Source organism: Ceratotherium simum, chromosome 11 (assembly GCF_057802395.1).
Source record: "Ceratotherium simum simum isolate JZ-2026a chromosome 11, ASM5780239v1, whole genome shotgun sequence".
Lineage (NCBI taxonomy): Eukaryota > Metazoa > Chordata > Mammalia > Perissodactyla > Rhinocerotidae > Ceratotherium > Ceratotherium simum.
Window position 1 is genome coordinate 49,846,211 of NC_141910.1, and position 17,466 is coordinate 49,863,676.

A 17,466-nucleotide genomic window follows, 5' to 3' on the forward strand; every position below is an offset into this window, starting at 1 on the left:
GAGGAAACGGTTATGCCGAGACTATGAGGGCAGTGAATGTGCACATCAGCCCTGGGTCCTCTGAGAAGACCTTCTTGTTCCTGCCTTCCAGGAGCTGCCTGCCCCTCCACCAGCCTGCTGGGGGTGCAAACGAGCTCTCTTGGATGAAGGGCTGCACTGGTCCTCCAGGGCACCTTAAAGGAGGGGATATTGTATCACCCATCTGTTCCCTTTTCCCCCAGGTCACTCTCTTGCCATCTTTATTCAACCCAGAGGAGTTCACGCCCCTGGATCCCACCCAGGAGCCCATCTTTCCCCCAGAGCTGCTGGTAGGTGACGCCCCAGAGAGAGGCCCAGCCAGGTCTCTGTGCCTGTTTCGCATCCCTGGGACCTCCGTGTCCTGGTCCTTTAGGTTTCAGCCTGCATTTCCCTTCCTTTCTCTGACACCCAGAGCTCAAGTCCCTCTGCCACACACTCCCACAGGCACCCACACTTCCCTCCTTTTCCCACGTGTCACTCTGAGGACAGGGAGTCAAGCTCTCTGGCACATCATGTACAGTAACAAATGCCCCAGAAGTACCTGCTGGCTTCCTGGCTAAGTCTAATGTGTAAGCCCCCCAAGCAACCCATTCTGCTCTCTGTGAGCAGTCCATTTATTTAAAAAACAAACAAACAGAAAAAGAGAGCCTATTCAAAGGGCACGATCCATGGCTTGCAGCTCTGTCTAAGGACACCTCTCACACCCACTTTCTCGCCTTGATGATTCTGCTCCTGCACTCCAACCATGGCGAGGAAAGAATCAAGCCACTCTCAGAGTTTCTCAAATGCAGATTTCTCGGGGGTGTTGAGCACACGAAGACTGCCTTATGAGTTCAACGGGCCAGAGAGAAGGGCTTTGCAGCAGGCAGCTGGAACATCTTTCTCTGGATTGTGAAACCTCAAAAAACTGTCTGTTTAATTTGGAGTTTCTCTCTCCCAGCCCTGTGTCACCCCTCATGCACTAGAACCAGCCCCCCCGGTGTCACTTCTGACACCTCTTCCTTCACTGCCTCTGTCCCCTCCCATATTGTGTCCACTGCACATCCTGGAGACAGTGGGGGGCAGTGCAAGGAACCTGGGCTTTTGCTCAGGACAGTTCAGGTCACCTTGTGGGGGGTGACCTTCGGCAGGTCCCCTAACCTTGATGCTCAGGTTCTGCCTTCACCTGTAGAAGATGGAGCTGACGATGCTTTCTTCACGGGGGTCTCCTAAAGACCAAGAGGGAGAACGTATGTAAGAGCTGTAGTGTAACTCCTGCCTCGATGCACAGTAGTTCCCCTCACTTCTGTCCTGATGTGTATTTTCATTCTGAATTCAGCATTAAACAAATCAGTAGAAGAGCTGATTGCACTGCAGACTTAAGGCAGTTTATCAGGGGAATGGCAGTGGGAAGGAGGAGACAGTGCAGTAAGAAAACTACATCTTCCAGAGACTGAAAGACGCTCCTCAGAAGCAGCTGCGTTTTGAAGGGGAACGTGTGACCTGGATCCAGGCCTCGACCCTGACGGAGCTGCTGGACCTCAAAGCGCAGCACCCGGAGGCCAAGCTGGTGGTGGGGAACACGCAGATCGGTAAGGGCCCAGGGTTGGCTTGGGGCCGCCTGCGGGCCCGGGGACCCACCGGGGAAGATGGACACTTGAATTCCTGCAAAGACCCCTGGCTTTGGTGTGACACAGACCTGGTCAACCCGTTGCTGGCTGTGCGAAGTCAGAAAAGTTACCTCTTCTCCCCTGCCCTCATTTTCCCATTTCATATATGGGGTAATAATACCTCCTTGAAGGGTCGTTCTGAGTATTAACTGAGATCCTTGCTGACCGTTCTCCATAAACGTTTACAGGGTGCCAGCTATGCACCAGGTACTCTGGGAAGGGCTGGGGTACCCAGATCAAAAGGACTCGGTTCCTTCTCTGGCGTGTCTCCCAGTATGAGGGAGGAGGGAGCAATGTAAGTAAGGTGTCTAGGCTGGTACCTGATGGCCGCTAGGGGTTCCAAAAATGTCACTTTCTTGCCCCTCCACTTTTCCTGGGAGCATGTGGTAAGGCAAAGGAGAGGAGATGTCCAAGTGTGACTGTGTTTGTGTCGCCTGTGACTATGGCCACCTCCACTCTTAGGACATGAGGCCCACAACATGCGAACCGGCCAGGGAGACTTGAGATGTACAGCTCTCAGTCGCGGTGCTTGAAGAGACAGGAGGAGAGGTGCCCAGGTCCCTGCTAATCTCCATCCGTTTCTAAACCTGGCTCGGCCCGTTTCCACTGTGCTGGTCCCAAGCCCAGCCAGGACCCAAGGAGCAGACTGTGGTGCAGTCGAAGTCTGCCTTAAAGGACCTCTGGTTTGGAGGGACAAGACATGCTTTTAAGCAGCAAGTTCAGCTGGTGGGAGACTCCTGCCTCTGGTTCTGGAAGGAGGCCCTGAGCCCTGGGTTCTGGTTGGACCAGCAGAGCTGGCCCCACCCTTGTGAGCACAGGTGCAGTAAAGTCTCCAGCTGCAGTGATGTGACACATTGGGTAGGCAGGGTGGCTTGTGAGCCGTGCTCAAGTGGCGTGATCATGATTGCCGAAGTAGCCATGGCCTGAGGTAGCATGAGTTAAGGTGGAAAATGACTGACTGGAAGAATCTTTGAGGTCCTTTGACATATGACATGTTCCTTGCTGTGTCACACAACGTCCCGGACCCAGTTAGATTCCAACAGAAAGGAATTCACAAAAATTTTATAAGCTCCAAGTTAGAACTAACTGCTTAAGTCTACTCCTTCTGCACCCCCTCCTCCCTTATACACACAGCCCAAAGCGTAACCACCCACAGCCTGGGCAGGGTGTTGGGGGAAGCCGGGCGTAGAGAGAAGCTTACCCAGATGGGCCACTTTCGGCCTCCATCTGCATTCTTTGTCCTGGGAACTGATATTCCAACTGGACAGACTCCCCAAACCCTGCAGAAATTCCAAACAGCACATGAGAGGGTTGGGAGGATGCTCACACATTTCTTTTTTAACCTTTCCTTCCATAGCCCTGTGGGTGGGGCTGGGAGTGGTGCTGGCTAACTGGTCTGAGAAACAGAGCCCTGTCTGTTCACAGAAGTTTCTACCTTCAGTAGCCGGGAAGGACAGAAACCAGATCAGGACATGCTGTCCCGCAAAACCATGCACCTTGAGGAACTCAGACACCTGTTCAGACTGGGGGGCAGATTTGAAGTTTTCTCTCAGTCAATTTTCCCTTCTGTCTGAATGTCCGACTTTCATGTTATTATTCCTGTCATACCCCAACTCTAATAATAGCTCAAGTACCAAAATGTGCCCATTCTTAGCTGTGTAGTTTGGGCAAGAAACTTAACCTCCCTGTGCCTCAGTTTCTTCATCTATAAATAGAGAAAATCATAGTATCACATAGGGCTGCTGTGAGGATTAAATGAGTCAAAATGTGTCAAGTGCTTGGAAGGTTCCTGACGTACTTTGATATTCTGTGTTTTCTAATATTGTTGTTAGACACACACAAAAACACCACACCCACACACTCACACACACACACTGATCCCCCATCTTGTCCACTGCCCTCCGAATCTTGAGACGCCCGCAGAACATGTCCCGACTGTGCATATGTCATACATCCCGTGTGCAGTGACGGAAAAAGTGCCGAGGCTTGTCCTGGCGATAAAGGACGAGCCTGTAACTTCAGGCTTCCCGTTCCCCTCCAGGCATCGAGATGAAGTTTAAGAACAGGCTGTTTCCTGTGATCATTTGCCCAGCCTGGATCCCTGAGCTGAATTCAGTGGAGCACAGAGCCGAGGGTAAGGGGAGGTTCACCTGAGCCCACAGAGGGGCTGGGATGCTGGGAACCGGTTACATGGGGTGAGGGATACCAGGAAAGCCTCCCTTTGGTCTTGTGGCCCCTGCTGCTCCTGAAGCCACCCTGCACAGGGGACAGGGCCCACCCCTTCACTGCCTTCCTCCACTGAGCATCGTGGTAGGGTGTCAGCCCCAAGGGCTGTGAGATTTTCAATAGTTGTTTTCAATCCCGGCTACACGTTAGAATCTCACATGTGGGTAGGGCGTAGGTGGGGTGAGTACTTGGGTGCTTTTTAAAAAGAATGCCAGGACTTAGCTGTCAGAGATCTGATTTTATTGAGTTGAGAGCCATTGATTTATGGAAAAGAGCACTCTGATTGTAGAATCAAGAGACCTGGGGTTGAGTCCTGGCTCTTTTATTGGCTGTGTGGCATTGGGCAAATCACTTAACTTCTATGGGCCTTAATGTCTTTATCCATATAGGGATGTGAGTCCTGGTTTGGCCTCACTTTGGTAGCTGTAAAGCATGATATGAACTGTGTGTGCAAGTGTTTTCCGAGCTGAGAAGGGGATCGCTGTTATTCTGAGCCTGTGTTCCCAGGTATCTCCTTTGGAGCCGCTTGCCCCCTGAGCTGTGTGGAAAAGACCCTGCTCGATGCAGTTGCAGAGCTTCCTGCCCACAGAACAGAGGTGTTCAGAGGCGTCCTGGAGCAGCTGCGCTGGTTTGCTGGGAGGCAGGTCAAGGCTGTGGCGGTGAGTCCCTGTTGAGGGTCCCACAAGGCCCAGGGGACGGGGCCTTTCCTCACAAGGCTGGGGAGCTAGTCTGCCCTCTGCTGCAGACCCAGTGGGCCTCAAACTTTAATGTTTAGAACCATCTGGGGTGCTTGTTAAAAACGCAGATTCCCGGGCCCCGCCCTCAGAGATTCTGACTTGGTAGGGCTGGATGGAGCCCGCTGGCGCTTCTGATGAAGGCGGACTGCGGACCACTCCGGGAAACACTCGCTCTGGGGCTCAGTCTTGACCCCTGAGGTTGGAGAGATGGTGCCGCCTGCCCATCTCTTCCTGGACTTGGCCGAGGTTGTCAGCAGGTGGATGAGAGAAGTTAGGGAGCAGCCAAATAGGGAGCGGGACTTCCTTTCAGAGTCGGGGGAGAACCAGAGGGAGACCCCTGAGAGGAGGGAGGGGCCCACCTGGTGACTGTTCACAATCAGCCTTCAGACTGACCCCCAAGTTCCCAGTTTGCAAATGGTGTTCACACCCCCGGGGCCGTTTGAGGCCCTGCGAGGAGAGCTATCCCTTCTGTTTTATTTTTTACTGTGTTTTAAATTAAAATAAAAACCCAAATAAAGCAAAACAGCTACTCCCATTTCCTGCACGCCGCCCCAAGCACCGGCCACGGCCACTTGTGGATGAAGAAAGAGACTCAGAAAGCCCTCTGCGTCCCCAGCTCGGCTGGAATCCGCTTCGAGGGAGGATTTGCTTTCGTTGTGCAACTGGTTTTCTTCCTCTTTTCTAACAAGGAGAACATTGTGCTTGATTCTTTGCCAAGTTGCCAGGAAGCTCAGATCCACTTGGAGCAGATTGTTCATCCCTAGGGCTTCCTCTGCATTTTCCTTGATCTTTATCTTATATTTCTATTTTCCTGACTCTCCATGGCCTCAGTGATAAACCACCTCAACCTTCTCAGAAGAAGGTTGGCTGAAGCCAAACAAACAAATCTGAAGGGGTTTGCCGACTGGGGATTGCAGAGCTGGGACCCACGCCCGAGCATTCAGATCTTGAGTTTTGCACGTTGTTCTGAATGCGCGAGTTCTCATGGCGCCAGTCTTGTGTCTACAGGGGCTGGAAGTCCTCAGGGCTTTCCATCTGCAGGTGTCACCTCCCATCCTGTGTTTGGGAACCAGTGGGGTGAGCCAGGCTTTCCTGGCTGGGCTCTCACACATGGTCTCTGCTTGTCCTAGTCCATCGGAGGGAACATCATCACTGCCAGCCCCATCTCCGACCTCAACCCCGTGTTCATGGCCAGTGGGGCCAAGCTGACCATCGTGTCTAGAGGTGAGCTGCCTCACGCAGGGGTCGGGAAACAGGGTCGTGGGGAGAAAAGGCTCTCCAGATAGGTCATGTTCTGGAGAAACAGAGCCCAAAGTTCAATGACCCAGCTGTCCTGAGGATCCCCAGAAGCTGCAAGAGAGACGGACCCAGGCTGGGGGCCAGGAGAGCTGGGCCATTTCCTTGTCAAGAATTCACAGCAGGCTCCGTCACTGATGCCTCACCCAGTGGTGAGCTGGAGCCAGAATGCGCAGGCTCACCACAGCTGATGGCAGGATTTTCAGGAGCCTGTGGGTGTTTGTTAAATTTGGCCATTGTTAAAAATTAAATTATATAAACTCATAAGATAAATTATATTAAAAACAAAGGTAATAAACACACAAAATTTACCGCTTCCTGATTATTCTTCTTCATTTTACTATGTCTGTGGTCTTGAGGTTATTCCCATCTATTGTACCTGCAGAGTGGAAACGCCAGATAGTGGTACGCTACTGTGCCCCTTTCCTTGTTGGAGGGTCCCCAAGACCTCCCCCAGGTTTGATGACTTGCCATGAGGACTCACAGGACTCAGCACAGAGTTGTACTGATGGCTACGACTTATTACAGTGGGAGGATACAAAGCAAAATCAGCAAAGGGAACAAGTGCATGGGGCAAAGTCCAGAGGAAACCAGGCACCAGCTTCCAGAGTCTTCTCCAGTGGAGTCGGACAGGGCACACTTATTTCGCCCAGAGACAAGCTGAGTTGTGACAGCATAAGTGAAGTCCTGTCTACCAGGCAAGCTCATTGGAGACTCAGCATCTAGGGCTTTATTGAGGGCTGGTCACATGGCTCTGCCCGGCACACACCAAAAATCCAGACTCCAGAAGGAAAGCACATGTTCAGCATAAACCATCCTGTCTGTGCAAACAGTTCAGGCAGAGTGCATCCTTCTTATCAGGGAATGGTGGGAGCCCTCCTGGATCCTAGTTCCCAGAGGACAGCAATGGCTGACCTTGTAAGCAGGCCTCTCAGAGGATACCAGCCTGCTGTGTCAACCCTTTGCTACCCTCTTTCTGGCTTCACAGTCAGTGACATCACTCTGGTAGCTTGAAATTAGTATGGTGGGAGTATTTATACCACAGAAACTAGCAAATACTACAATCACGGTTTTCTCTTTTTCCCCCCAAAGAATTGATTATTAAACATTTGTCAGATACCATTGCTTAAAGACCTCAGATGGAGGACCTTGGCCTCCATTGTGCCAGCCACTCCCTCTGACTGTGGGCATCAGAGACCAGGATGGAGCACCCACTACTGGATTGTCTACGCTCTCCCACTGATCCCCCTTCATCTGGCCTCTGTACAGGCACCAGGAGGACGGTTCGGATGGACCACACTTTCTTCCCCGGCTACAGACAGACCCTGCTACGTCCGGAGGAGGTGCTGCTGACTATCGAGATCCCCTACAGCAGGGAGGTGAGACGCTGCGCCTGAGTCGCTCCTCTTCCTGCCGGGATCCGGACAAGGAGACCAGAGTCCCCTCGGGACAACCTTAGCATCTCTCAACTTTAAGTTGGTGCTCTCGTCTCTGAACTTTGCCTTTAACCAACCATATTCCTCTCTGGACGGTGACAAGTCCAGAGAGGAATCGGGGTGCACAGGGCGTGGACTGTAAAACCAGATGGCTAGATGTGTGATCCTGAGCGAGGCCTTTCACTCTTCTGAGCCCCAATTTCCTCATCTGTAAAATGGGCATAGTGGTACCTACTGGGCAGGTTGTTGTGAGGACTGACAAGAAATAATTCATAAGGTTCCTGGCAGATGTCTGGGGGCCAGTGGAGATCACCAGCTGGTAGCTCACAGCACAGAACAGAGGAGACTGGGTTTCACGTGGTGAGGCGTGGGGTTTGTGTGCTGAGTGGATAAGCTGCCTGTGAGTCAAATGCTCACGTGCAGACCTTGGGCTTGAGCAGACGTTTATTCGCTGACCTTGCTCTGGGTTGGCTTGGGCGGATTTCTCTTCACGAGCGGGATTTCTGGCCTGTTCGGGCAGGTCTGGGCGCCTCTGGCTACCTTGCTCTTCTTCCTTGGGGCCTGTGGTGGCTCGGCCTGGTGAGGTTCTCTGTCTCTCTGCAGCTCTTGATCACACAGCTCAAGACACGTTCCGTGACGGGCCTTTTAGAAGAGTGAGCGAGGCCGGGAACCAGCCCTGAAGGAGAGCACTAGGGCTTCACCACAGCTAGTGCTTTAGCCAGGGTTACAAGGCCCGTTTTGCCCTTGCTAATGTTGGCCTCCTAATGAGAATGCTAATTAAATTAGAGCAATTATGTCCCTGAGGTGGTTTCTCAATGATTCCCTAGCTTGTCCTTACAGACCGTTTTGAGCAGTGATTCCCAGAGGTTTGTATCTCACAGATCAGTAAACATTTTAAAGACATTAGGAGGTGGGGAAAGAAGGAGGAAACAGGCAGAGCCCACCCCGGTTTTTATTTTGCCAGGTAGGGACATTAACAACAAAAAAATCATGTCATGAAAGAAAGATCTTAACACCCAGAATTAGGAAAGCTTTCTCAAGAAGGAACAGTTGATGACCTGACAGCGACATGTCACCGCATCGCAGGGAAAACATCACCGTGGCCTGTCACAGTCTGGAAGTGAGTGCTGGAAGCTCTGTTCCAGAACCAAGTTCACACTCTGGGCTCATTGCCCCAGGGCGGTGTTTGACACCCAGGAATCTAAACTAGCTTTTTCATCAGGTGGGGTCTCCATGGCTTCTTCAAAGAAAAGCCTGTGGCTATTTTGTGGCCTCAACAGTGGGCCTCCTTGTGCTTTCTCCACTAAACCTTTCCTGAAACCTCCCGCCTTTGATGTTAATCACAATTTGTGGTGCCAGGGTGAGTTCAAACCTCGAGTGGAACATGACACAGAAAGGGCTTCACATCAGATGGTTCTTACCTGCAAAGCAACTCACGCTCCCCTCCTGTCCCCAAGGACAGAGCCTGGCTTGGACCAGGGGGAAAAGTATGTTCAAAGCACAGAGGCAGCTATCGTTCCATAGTGCGATTCTTTCAGGAAGATTCTAACTGTAGCCAGTGGACTGGTAGGAGAGACGAGTTAGAGAGAGTGCTGGGGAGGCCACAAGCTGAAGGTGTGTTTCAAACACCCTTTGGCATCTCGTTGTATCTGCTCGAGAGGCAGCCAGGCCAACAGAGCTTTCAGCACAGCCGCAGAGAGGCCGGGCGGGCTCTGACACTGGCCCCGGGATGGGGAGCCGTGGGGGCTGAGGGGTCTCTGAGGAGACTTTGTGCAAGTGCCTTCCCTCCTTCCAGCTGTTGGTTTGGTTGAGAGCACCCGGTTCTCCTTTGTCCGTGACCTTCAGTCTCCCTGCCTAACAGGGAGAAATCCTGACGCTTTCCCAGCTCCTGGGAACGTTATCTGGAACTTCTCCCGACAATGTGATAGCTAGGCCTCGATCTTTGATGCCCGCCACCAGCTCCTTGCTGATCTGCAATGGTATTACCGCCTCACCTCACCGCACGTCCCTGGGTTTCAGGCTCACCATTTTGCAGTCCTTGCAAAACGAGGTGGGACGCAGGTTCTTCCCTGTTATTTTTAGGGTGAATATTTCTCAGCATTCAAGCAGTCCTCTGGGAGAGAAGATGACATAGCCAAGGTGACCTGCGGCATGAGGGTCCTGTTCCAGCCAGGAACCACCCAGGTAAAGGAGCTGGCCCTTTGCTATGGCGGAATGGCCGACAGGACCATCTCAGCCCTCAAGACCACTGAGAAGCAGCTGTCAAAGTAAGAGCTACCAGTAAAATAAAACTGCTGCTGCTACAACTGCCATGCTAGTGCTGCTGCTACTACTAATATTACCCCTGCTGCTGCTGCTGCTCCTACTACTCTGACGGCTAGTATATTACTTTTGCTGCTACTACTATGACTACTGCTATTACCATAGTTACTACTACTGCTATGATACTGCTGCAACTAGTAGTATTAGTACTAATAGCACTACTATTAGTATTGCTGCTGCTATACTACTATTACTGTTGCTACCACTGCACTACTCTTAATACTATTACTACTGCTACTGCAGCTACAACTGTTGTTACTATTGTTACTACTGCTGATCTTTCTACTACTATAATTACTGCCAATAGTGCTACTCATAGTATTACTGCTACTACTACTACTGTTCCTGCTACTATCACTACTGCTATTATCACTGCTGCTATTCCTACTACTATCACTAATATGACTAGTATTACTACTGTGGCTACTGATACTATTACTACTACTATCACTGTCTCCTCTACAACTAATACTATTATTACTGCTACTACTATTACTGCTGCTACTCTGGGTATTGCTGCTAATAGCATTACTGCTGCTACTCTTAATGCTATTACTACTGCCATTACTACTACTGTTATTGCTACTGCCACTATTACTATTGCTGCCACTATTACTACCAATAGTATCACTGCTGGTACTACTACTTCTACTACTAGTAGTAGTAGTACTGGTATTGCTACTATTACTACCACTGCTTCTTCTACTACTACTATTACTTACGCTTCTACTAATACTATTACTATTGCTTCCTACTACTAATACTGCATCTGCCACTGCTAGTATTACTACTATTCGTATTGCTACTGCTACTACTGCTATTGCTATTGCTACTGCTACTACTGCTATTACCATTGCTACACTATTACTATGACTACTAAGAGCTAAGAGTTCCCATTCTTATGGCTGCTACATGATGGTAATTGTACCAAGCACTACACGGGCACTATCCTATGTTATCCTTACAATAACCACATGGATAGATAAAGCTTAACATTGGATTTTGGCTCCTTGGTTCCAATTCCTGGCTCCAAAAGGTACCAGATGGGTAATATGAGTCAAGTTACTAATCTTCCCATGCCTTAGCTTTCTCACTGGTAAAATGAATATAAAAACTTTGCCTACAATGCTTTTTAATTTCAATTAAAAGTAATGTTTCATATAAAGCACTTAAGAAATTGCTTAGTGCATTGAAAAGACTCAATAGATTTAACTTTTATTATTTTTTTGGTCTTTCTTTTATTGTATCTATTTTTAAAGATGAGGAAACTGAGGGTCACAGAGGTTAAGTAACTTGCCTCAAGTCACATAACTATAAATATCTGAGCCAAATTTTGAACCAAGGTTCATATGACCCCGAGGCCCTGTGCATACCACTCCACACAAATGATTCTGAGGACTGGGTGGGAGCCATCTCCCATGACCTGCTCTCTGGCAGTTTCTGGAATGAGAAGCTGCTGCAGGACGTGTGTGCAGGCCTGGCGGAGGAGCTGCAACTCACCCCGGACGCCCCTGGTGGCAAGGTGGAGTTCCGGCAAACCCTCACCCTCAGCTTCTTCTTCAAGTTCTACCTGACAGTGCTTCAGAAGCTGGGCAAAGAGGACTTGGAAGATGTGAGTGTGGGGCCTGGGCAAGGAACAGACTCTCTGCAGCACTTTTGTTTGGGATTTGGGAGGCTGTTCTGGGTGAGAGAGTGCTGGGGACCAAGTGGTAAACTTGCTCCTTTCCTCTAGATGTGTAAGGGCAGAGGGGTAGGGACCAGGGACACAGCCCAGGGAGCCACATGGAGATGGGAGCCAACTGGGTGGCTGAGAAGCAGAGCACTGAGCTAGGAGTCAGGGACATGGGTTCTTGTCCTGGCTGTGTCATTACTTCATGTGAAAACTTGAATAGGTCACAACTCTCTTTAAGTCCCAGCTGTAAAATCTGCAAACGAGCCTCCTATTAGAACGGATGATCTTTCCAGCAGTATAGCTGATACAACTGTGGCTTTGGAGTTAGAATGGGAATGTGGAGTGTGGAGGGAGAATGTAGAGTGGGGCTGCTACAGATGGGGGGGAATGTGGTCACTGAAAGGGTATGTGTTCAGGAGAGGGTGCTGGCTGAGGTGGAGCTCAGCTCCTGAGATTGGTTCATTTATTTTGCACCTCTTATACAGCAAGATTGCACCAGGTGCTAGGGGGCAGCCTAGAGTGGGAGAGAACACGGTTAGTAAAGGTCAGCCTAGTGTGGCGACTGAGGAGATGGAGCGTGGGGGAGCACAAAGGAGAGAAGGCTTCACAGACGTGGGGACAGCAGAGTGAAATCCCTCTTTTAAAAACATTGGTAATACCTATTTTTTCTGATTATAAAAGAAGCAAACTTGTGGACAACAAAAAGTACAGAAATGTATAAAGAAAAAGTTAAAATTAGTCTCAGATTCTAGAGAAAACCATAGCTAATATTTTTCCTTATTCCTCTGATCTTTTTCCTACATTTATCTGTCCATCTGTCCTTCTGTTTGTCTGCTCTCTCTCTCTCTCTCTTTCTATTTGTTCTTCCATCCGTCTATGTATCTATCATCTTCCTACCTTTTGATCTGGGTATATTATTTTCTAAACAGATTTGGGGTCATGCTGTATATAGAGTTTTATGTCCCCCTAGATTTCATTGAGATTATATTGTGAACATTTCCAATATCATTAAATATTTCCCACAGAATTGAGCAGGGAAAGGAAGACTTTTGCATGAAGGCTGGGGGAGAAGGTTATTCCCAACAGAGAGAGCAGCATGCACAAATGCAGGAAGAAGGGAAATTGTTTGGCGTGTTGGGGGGAAGCACAAACCATTCATTATGCAGGTGCAGGGGTGGTAGGAGAGAAGCTGAGGCTGTTATTAAATACTGAGATCTCAGAGCCCACATTCGGATGTTGAGGTAGGTCTAGCCGGTGCTATGAGTGTAAAACGAGGAGATGATGGGAACAGTTGTTACTTTTACTACTTGAGAACAACCAAGGATGGGATCAATGATGTAAATAGTCGTGATCACCTCTGTTGTCTTGCCTCCACAGAAGTGTGGTAAACTGGACCCCACCTTCGCCAGCGCCACCTTACGCTTTCAAAAAGACCCTCCTGCCAACGTCCAGCTCTTCCAAGTGAGTACAGTGGGTGTTCAGCTGATATCAGGGGCCCGTGCAGGCCACATCAGATGATGCTAACCATTGGCGAATGACCTACTAGAATTGTATGTAGGTGCTTAAAGCTCCTTGCTGTTGTGCATAAATATCCAGAGAAGAAAATGGAAATCATATATTAATATAAATGAAGCTATTTCCCCCTTGCTCACCTAAATTTCTCTCTTGAGATTACTCTCATCTTCACCCACTCCTTCAAGAAAAATTTTTTTTTCCATTTTGTCTTTTCTGGTGCCTCTGTAGGGCTAATGTGCAAAGCCAGGAGTTCTCTTGAGCATGTAAACAGAACAAAACAAATAACAACTTTCTATCAACAGTAACTTTTTGAGAGACACTAGGTAAAGGGTTAGCTTTTCCTATAACATGTTGGATTTTGTGGGCCATACAGTGTCTGTTGCAACTTCTTGACTCTGTCATTATAGCACAAAAGCAGCCAGAGGCAATACATGAATGTATGTGGCTATGTACCAATAAAACTTTATATATGAAAACAAGCAGTGGGCCAGATTTGGCCCATGGGCCATAATTTGTGGGCCCCTGCACTAGAGTGTAGTGGTCCAAAATGTGAACTCTGGGCCCAACTGCCAAGACTTGAATCCAAACTCCGCCATTCACAACTGTAACCTTGGACCAGTGACTTCCTCTCTGTGCCTCTTGGGTGAGTTAATTGTGCCCAACTGCAAATGTGGACAATGATGGCCCTTGTTTCATAGGATGATGTTAAATGTGTTAGTAAAAGTAAATAGCTTAGATAGTTCCTGGCATATAGCAAACATTCAATAAATATTAGCCATTACTATTATTACTTTGAAGATACATAAAACAGAATTTTATTATAAAATGAATACATTTTAGAATATTTTGGAAAATACTGAAAAGTAGAAAGAAGAAAATAAAAATCACCCAAAATCCCACCTCCAAGGGAAAATCATTATTATATTTCTTACTTTTTTCCATTTTTTCCTATGCATATTTTGACATGTATATACTATATTTACGATATATTTTTTCTACAGAATTCAAATCATTATACACACACACACAAATACATAATGTTTTATGTCTCGTTTTTATACTTAATGTGATCTTACTTTCCTTCTAATTAAAATTCTTCAGAAGCATATTTTCACAGTTGCATACTACTGCATTGTATGAGCACAGCATAATTTACTTACCCAGCCGCCAATGAATGGACATGGAAATTCCTCTTTTTTGTTGCTATTCCTGGGTAGAGTGATACTATGACGACCTGCTCAGTCACGTCTTATCTGCCTTTCCGTTTCTTTTGCTGGGTGCCCTCCTGCCTCCTCCATTCACTCCTCAGGTTGCTTTGGCCTGAAGCTCTCCAGGGCTTCCCTGGGCCTGTAGGGGAACAGTGTCCTCTGCAGCTCAGCCTGACTGGTGACCGTGTTGTTCCAGGAGGTGCCCAATGGTCAGTCTGAGGAGGACATGGTGGGCCGGCCCCTGCCCCACCTGGCCGCAGCCCTGCAGGCCTCTGGGGAGGCCGTGTACTGTGACGACATCCCTCGCTATGAGAATGAGCTGTCCCTCCGGCTGGTCACCAGCACCCGGGCCCACGCCAAGATCAAGTGAGTGTAGTAAATACACCCGGGAGGAGGGCGCTGGGAGCACCTTGCCAGGCACTGGAGATGCCGAGATAACGAGGGTCCCCCAGGGTCTCCCGGTCTAGAGAGGAGCATGGGGACTCATCTGAAAACCAGTCTGGAGAGGAGCAGGAGAGGGTAGGGGCTCGGGGGTGCCTGGGAGGGGGAGGTGATGATGCTGGTGAGATAGGCAGGGCCCGTTAGGAAAGTGCTGATCAGGGAGATTACACTTGGCCCTGGGCAAGCAAGGAGGGGCTGCTGAAGATCTTTAGCAGGACCAGGCTAGATCTGCGCTTTGGACACTGGGCTAAACTCCAGTACAAGATGTCAGGAGAACTGGAGTCAGCGCTGGGGGGAGGAACACGGCCTTAGAGTCTGACAGACCTGGGATTGAATCCCCACCCCAGGGCTTAGCAACCGTGACCTTGGCCTGCGTGCTTCAGCTCTCAGTTTCCCCATATGTAACAGGGTGTTGCTGTGAGGATCAGTGTCCACAAAGGACCTAGCAGAGAACAGCCGCTTGTACCTATTTGTCGAACTTTGAGAGCCCAAATGGCAAGAGTTGCCATCTCTATAATGACAATAATACCTAACACTCATATGGCATTTAATATTTGCTGCAGCCTGGTTTAAAGCGTTTCACATATATTGGCTCATTTATTCCTCACGACAACCCTACAGGCAGGTCCCATTTTCATCTGCATGTTCCAGATGAGGAAACTGAGGCCCCACAGGCAGGGTCAGTTACTTGCCCCAGGCCACGCAGCTCACAAGCGGCAGAGCCGGAGCTGGAGGCCAGGCAGCACTAGCGCCCGGGCTGCGCTGCCCCTGGATGTTCAGGCCAGAGACTGAGCTTGATTCCCTGGTGGGCACAGACGCACACCCTGCGAGTAGAGCAGCGAGCAGAAACCCCCCTTGGGCCCTGCCACTTCATGGATTAGGGATCAGATCTCACCATTGGTCTTTCCTCTGCTGCTGCTCCTCGCCTGGAGATAGGCTCCAGGAATGGTGACCTGGACACAGATAAAAGCTAACAGAAAAATAAACTTTTCTGGGTCCCTGAAAAAGAAAATGTTTGTTTCAGAGGATATGGTGTCCAGCCACAGGGTAAATTCATTTGCCTTTCTCCTTGTCTGGAGCCCATATTGACAGTACCATGACCTGCACCGTCTACACTCAAACAACTTTGCTCCATCCGAGTGATATCTGAATGGATGCAGGAGGATGGGGGTGGTGGGGGAGGGACTTTGTAGTAACTGCACCGATCAGGGCTTTCCCGGCTGCACGCTCCTGGAAGGCAGTGTGTAGAGCAGAAGCGGCCCTGACTTGGGCATTCTTCATGACTTAACCTCAGTCTTAATCCCAGCTACGCTGCTCTCTGGCTGGTGACTTTGGACAAGCTACTTAACTTCCCTGAGCTTGAGTTTCCCCGAATGTAAAATGGGGATAATGGCAACGACTTTCTGGGGCTCTGGTGAGGGTTACCTGTTTGGAAGTTGGCTGGTACTTTCAGAGGGGTTTCCATACGTTTCTCTAGGAGCCTCTGCCCTATTTCCCCATGGGGACATGGGCCAGAGTGAGCAGTACGTAGTTCAGACTGTTAGAAATGATAAACTCTCCGGGCAGTCTCCCTTTGAGGTTTGAATTGCCTATTTATGGCCGGGGTGCCCCAGCAGGCTGGGATAGCTCCCTGAATGTGGGGAGAGAAATCTGGCTGTGTGATGATGTCCAGGGCCATTGGATCGGTGGGACAGAAGGGCCCCCATGTGCTGATTCTCGATGGGCATTAGCTGTGATGTGGGTTTATCTGGAGCTCTCCGAGTAAATGCTACACATTATGACTTGGTTCTCTTGTACTTGGAGACCAGAATAGGGCCTTGTATAAGGTCCATGTGGGTGGGCCTGTCCTATTCATCTCCTATCCGCCGCAGCACTCAGCACAGTGGCCTCACATGGTAAGCATTCAATCAACACTTGCGGGATAGGATAGGATAGAAAGTGGAGAGGGGAGGAATTAGAGTGGAAGAAAAACCACCAAAACGAGGACAGGATTATCCAATCGGGTGACAGGTTTTTCTCTTCGGTTTTCCTGCCTGGCGCCTCACACATGTCATTCTTACAGGTTCATCGATACTTCAGAAGCTCAGAAGGTGCCAGGGTTTGTTTGCTTTCTCTCTGCTGATGATATTCCTGGGAGTAACAAAACTGGACTTTTTAATGATGAAACAGTCTTTGCGAAGGATGAGGTATGTCCTGGATTTTTTTTTTTTGAAGTTAGTGGAATGAGTATTTAAGTTTAAATTTGCACTCATTCCTTCAAATCCATAATCTTGAAAAGATGATACATATGCACATCTTGTGGCTGTCATCCAATTGGCCAGTATTCAGGACAATCAGTATAAGGGTGGAACATGCCTGGTAGCACTTTCAATTTTAACTTAATGTTTACTTGTTTATTTAATCGATGGCTGCTATTCGTGCACGGTAGGATGATTCCACACCAAAGTGACGTTAAAACAATGGTGGTGATTATATTTGAACTAACAATCAGGTTCTTACAGGTACAGTATTAATCTCCTTTATTACAAGAAAATAAAAATATATTAAAGAAACTAGCCAGAATAGAAATCATGATACCACTACGATGTGTATTGATAATTCACTTATATGAAAGTTCATCTATTGATTTCAACTATACAGGGACTTCTGCCAAAAACAAAAGTTTCCAAACATTCCAAGAAAGACAGCTACTACAAAAATCCATATACTTTTAGGATAGTTCTCAGACAGTCACTTTATAATTCCAATACAGATCAAATGTTGCAAATTGGTGGAGGGTAGGTGTTGCAGAAGGGCAAATTCACCTTGTTATTGATATAAAAGTGAAGAAGAAAATGAAAAACTACAACCATGAGACACAAGGACTCCAAAAGGAGAGCATTTGAAGGAAGAACAAATCGCTCTACAGGCTTCAAGAGCCTCTAAGACCATTGCTAGCATTATGGT

General features: G+C 48.7%; 1 protein-coding gene across 1 annotated transcript in view; it reads left to right on the forward strand.

The window, feature by feature from the left end:
- LOC101394861 (xanthine dehydrogenase/oxidase) overlaps window positions 1–17,466 on the forward strand; it is a 61,760-nt gene that overhangs the window by 19,807 nt on the left and 24,487 nt on the right. The window contains exons 6-16 of the mRNA XM_087436957.1: window positions 222–308; window positions 1,448–1,589; window positions 3,709–3,801; window positions 4,401–4,552; window positions 5,761–5,854; window positions 7,196–7,305; window positions 9,445–9,629; window positions 11,122–11,296; window positions 12,734–12,817; window positions 14,276–14,445; window positions 16,583–16,706. Of these exons, the coding sequence (XP_087293083.1) occupies window positions 222–308; window positions 1,448–1,589; window positions 3,709–3,801; window positions 4,401–4,552; window positions 5,761–5,854; window positions 7,196–7,305; window positions 9,445–9,629; window positions 11,122–11,296; window positions 12,734–12,817; window positions 14,276–14,445; window positions 16,583–16,706 (1,416 nt within the window). The remainder of the gene's footprint in view (window positions 1–221; window positions 309–1,447; window positions 1,590–3,708; window positions 3,802–4,400; window positions 4,553–5,760; window positions 5,855–7,195; window positions 7,306–9,444; window positions 9,630–11,121; window positions 11,297–12,733; window positions 12,818–14,275; window positions 14,446–16,582; window positions 16,707–17,466) is intronic.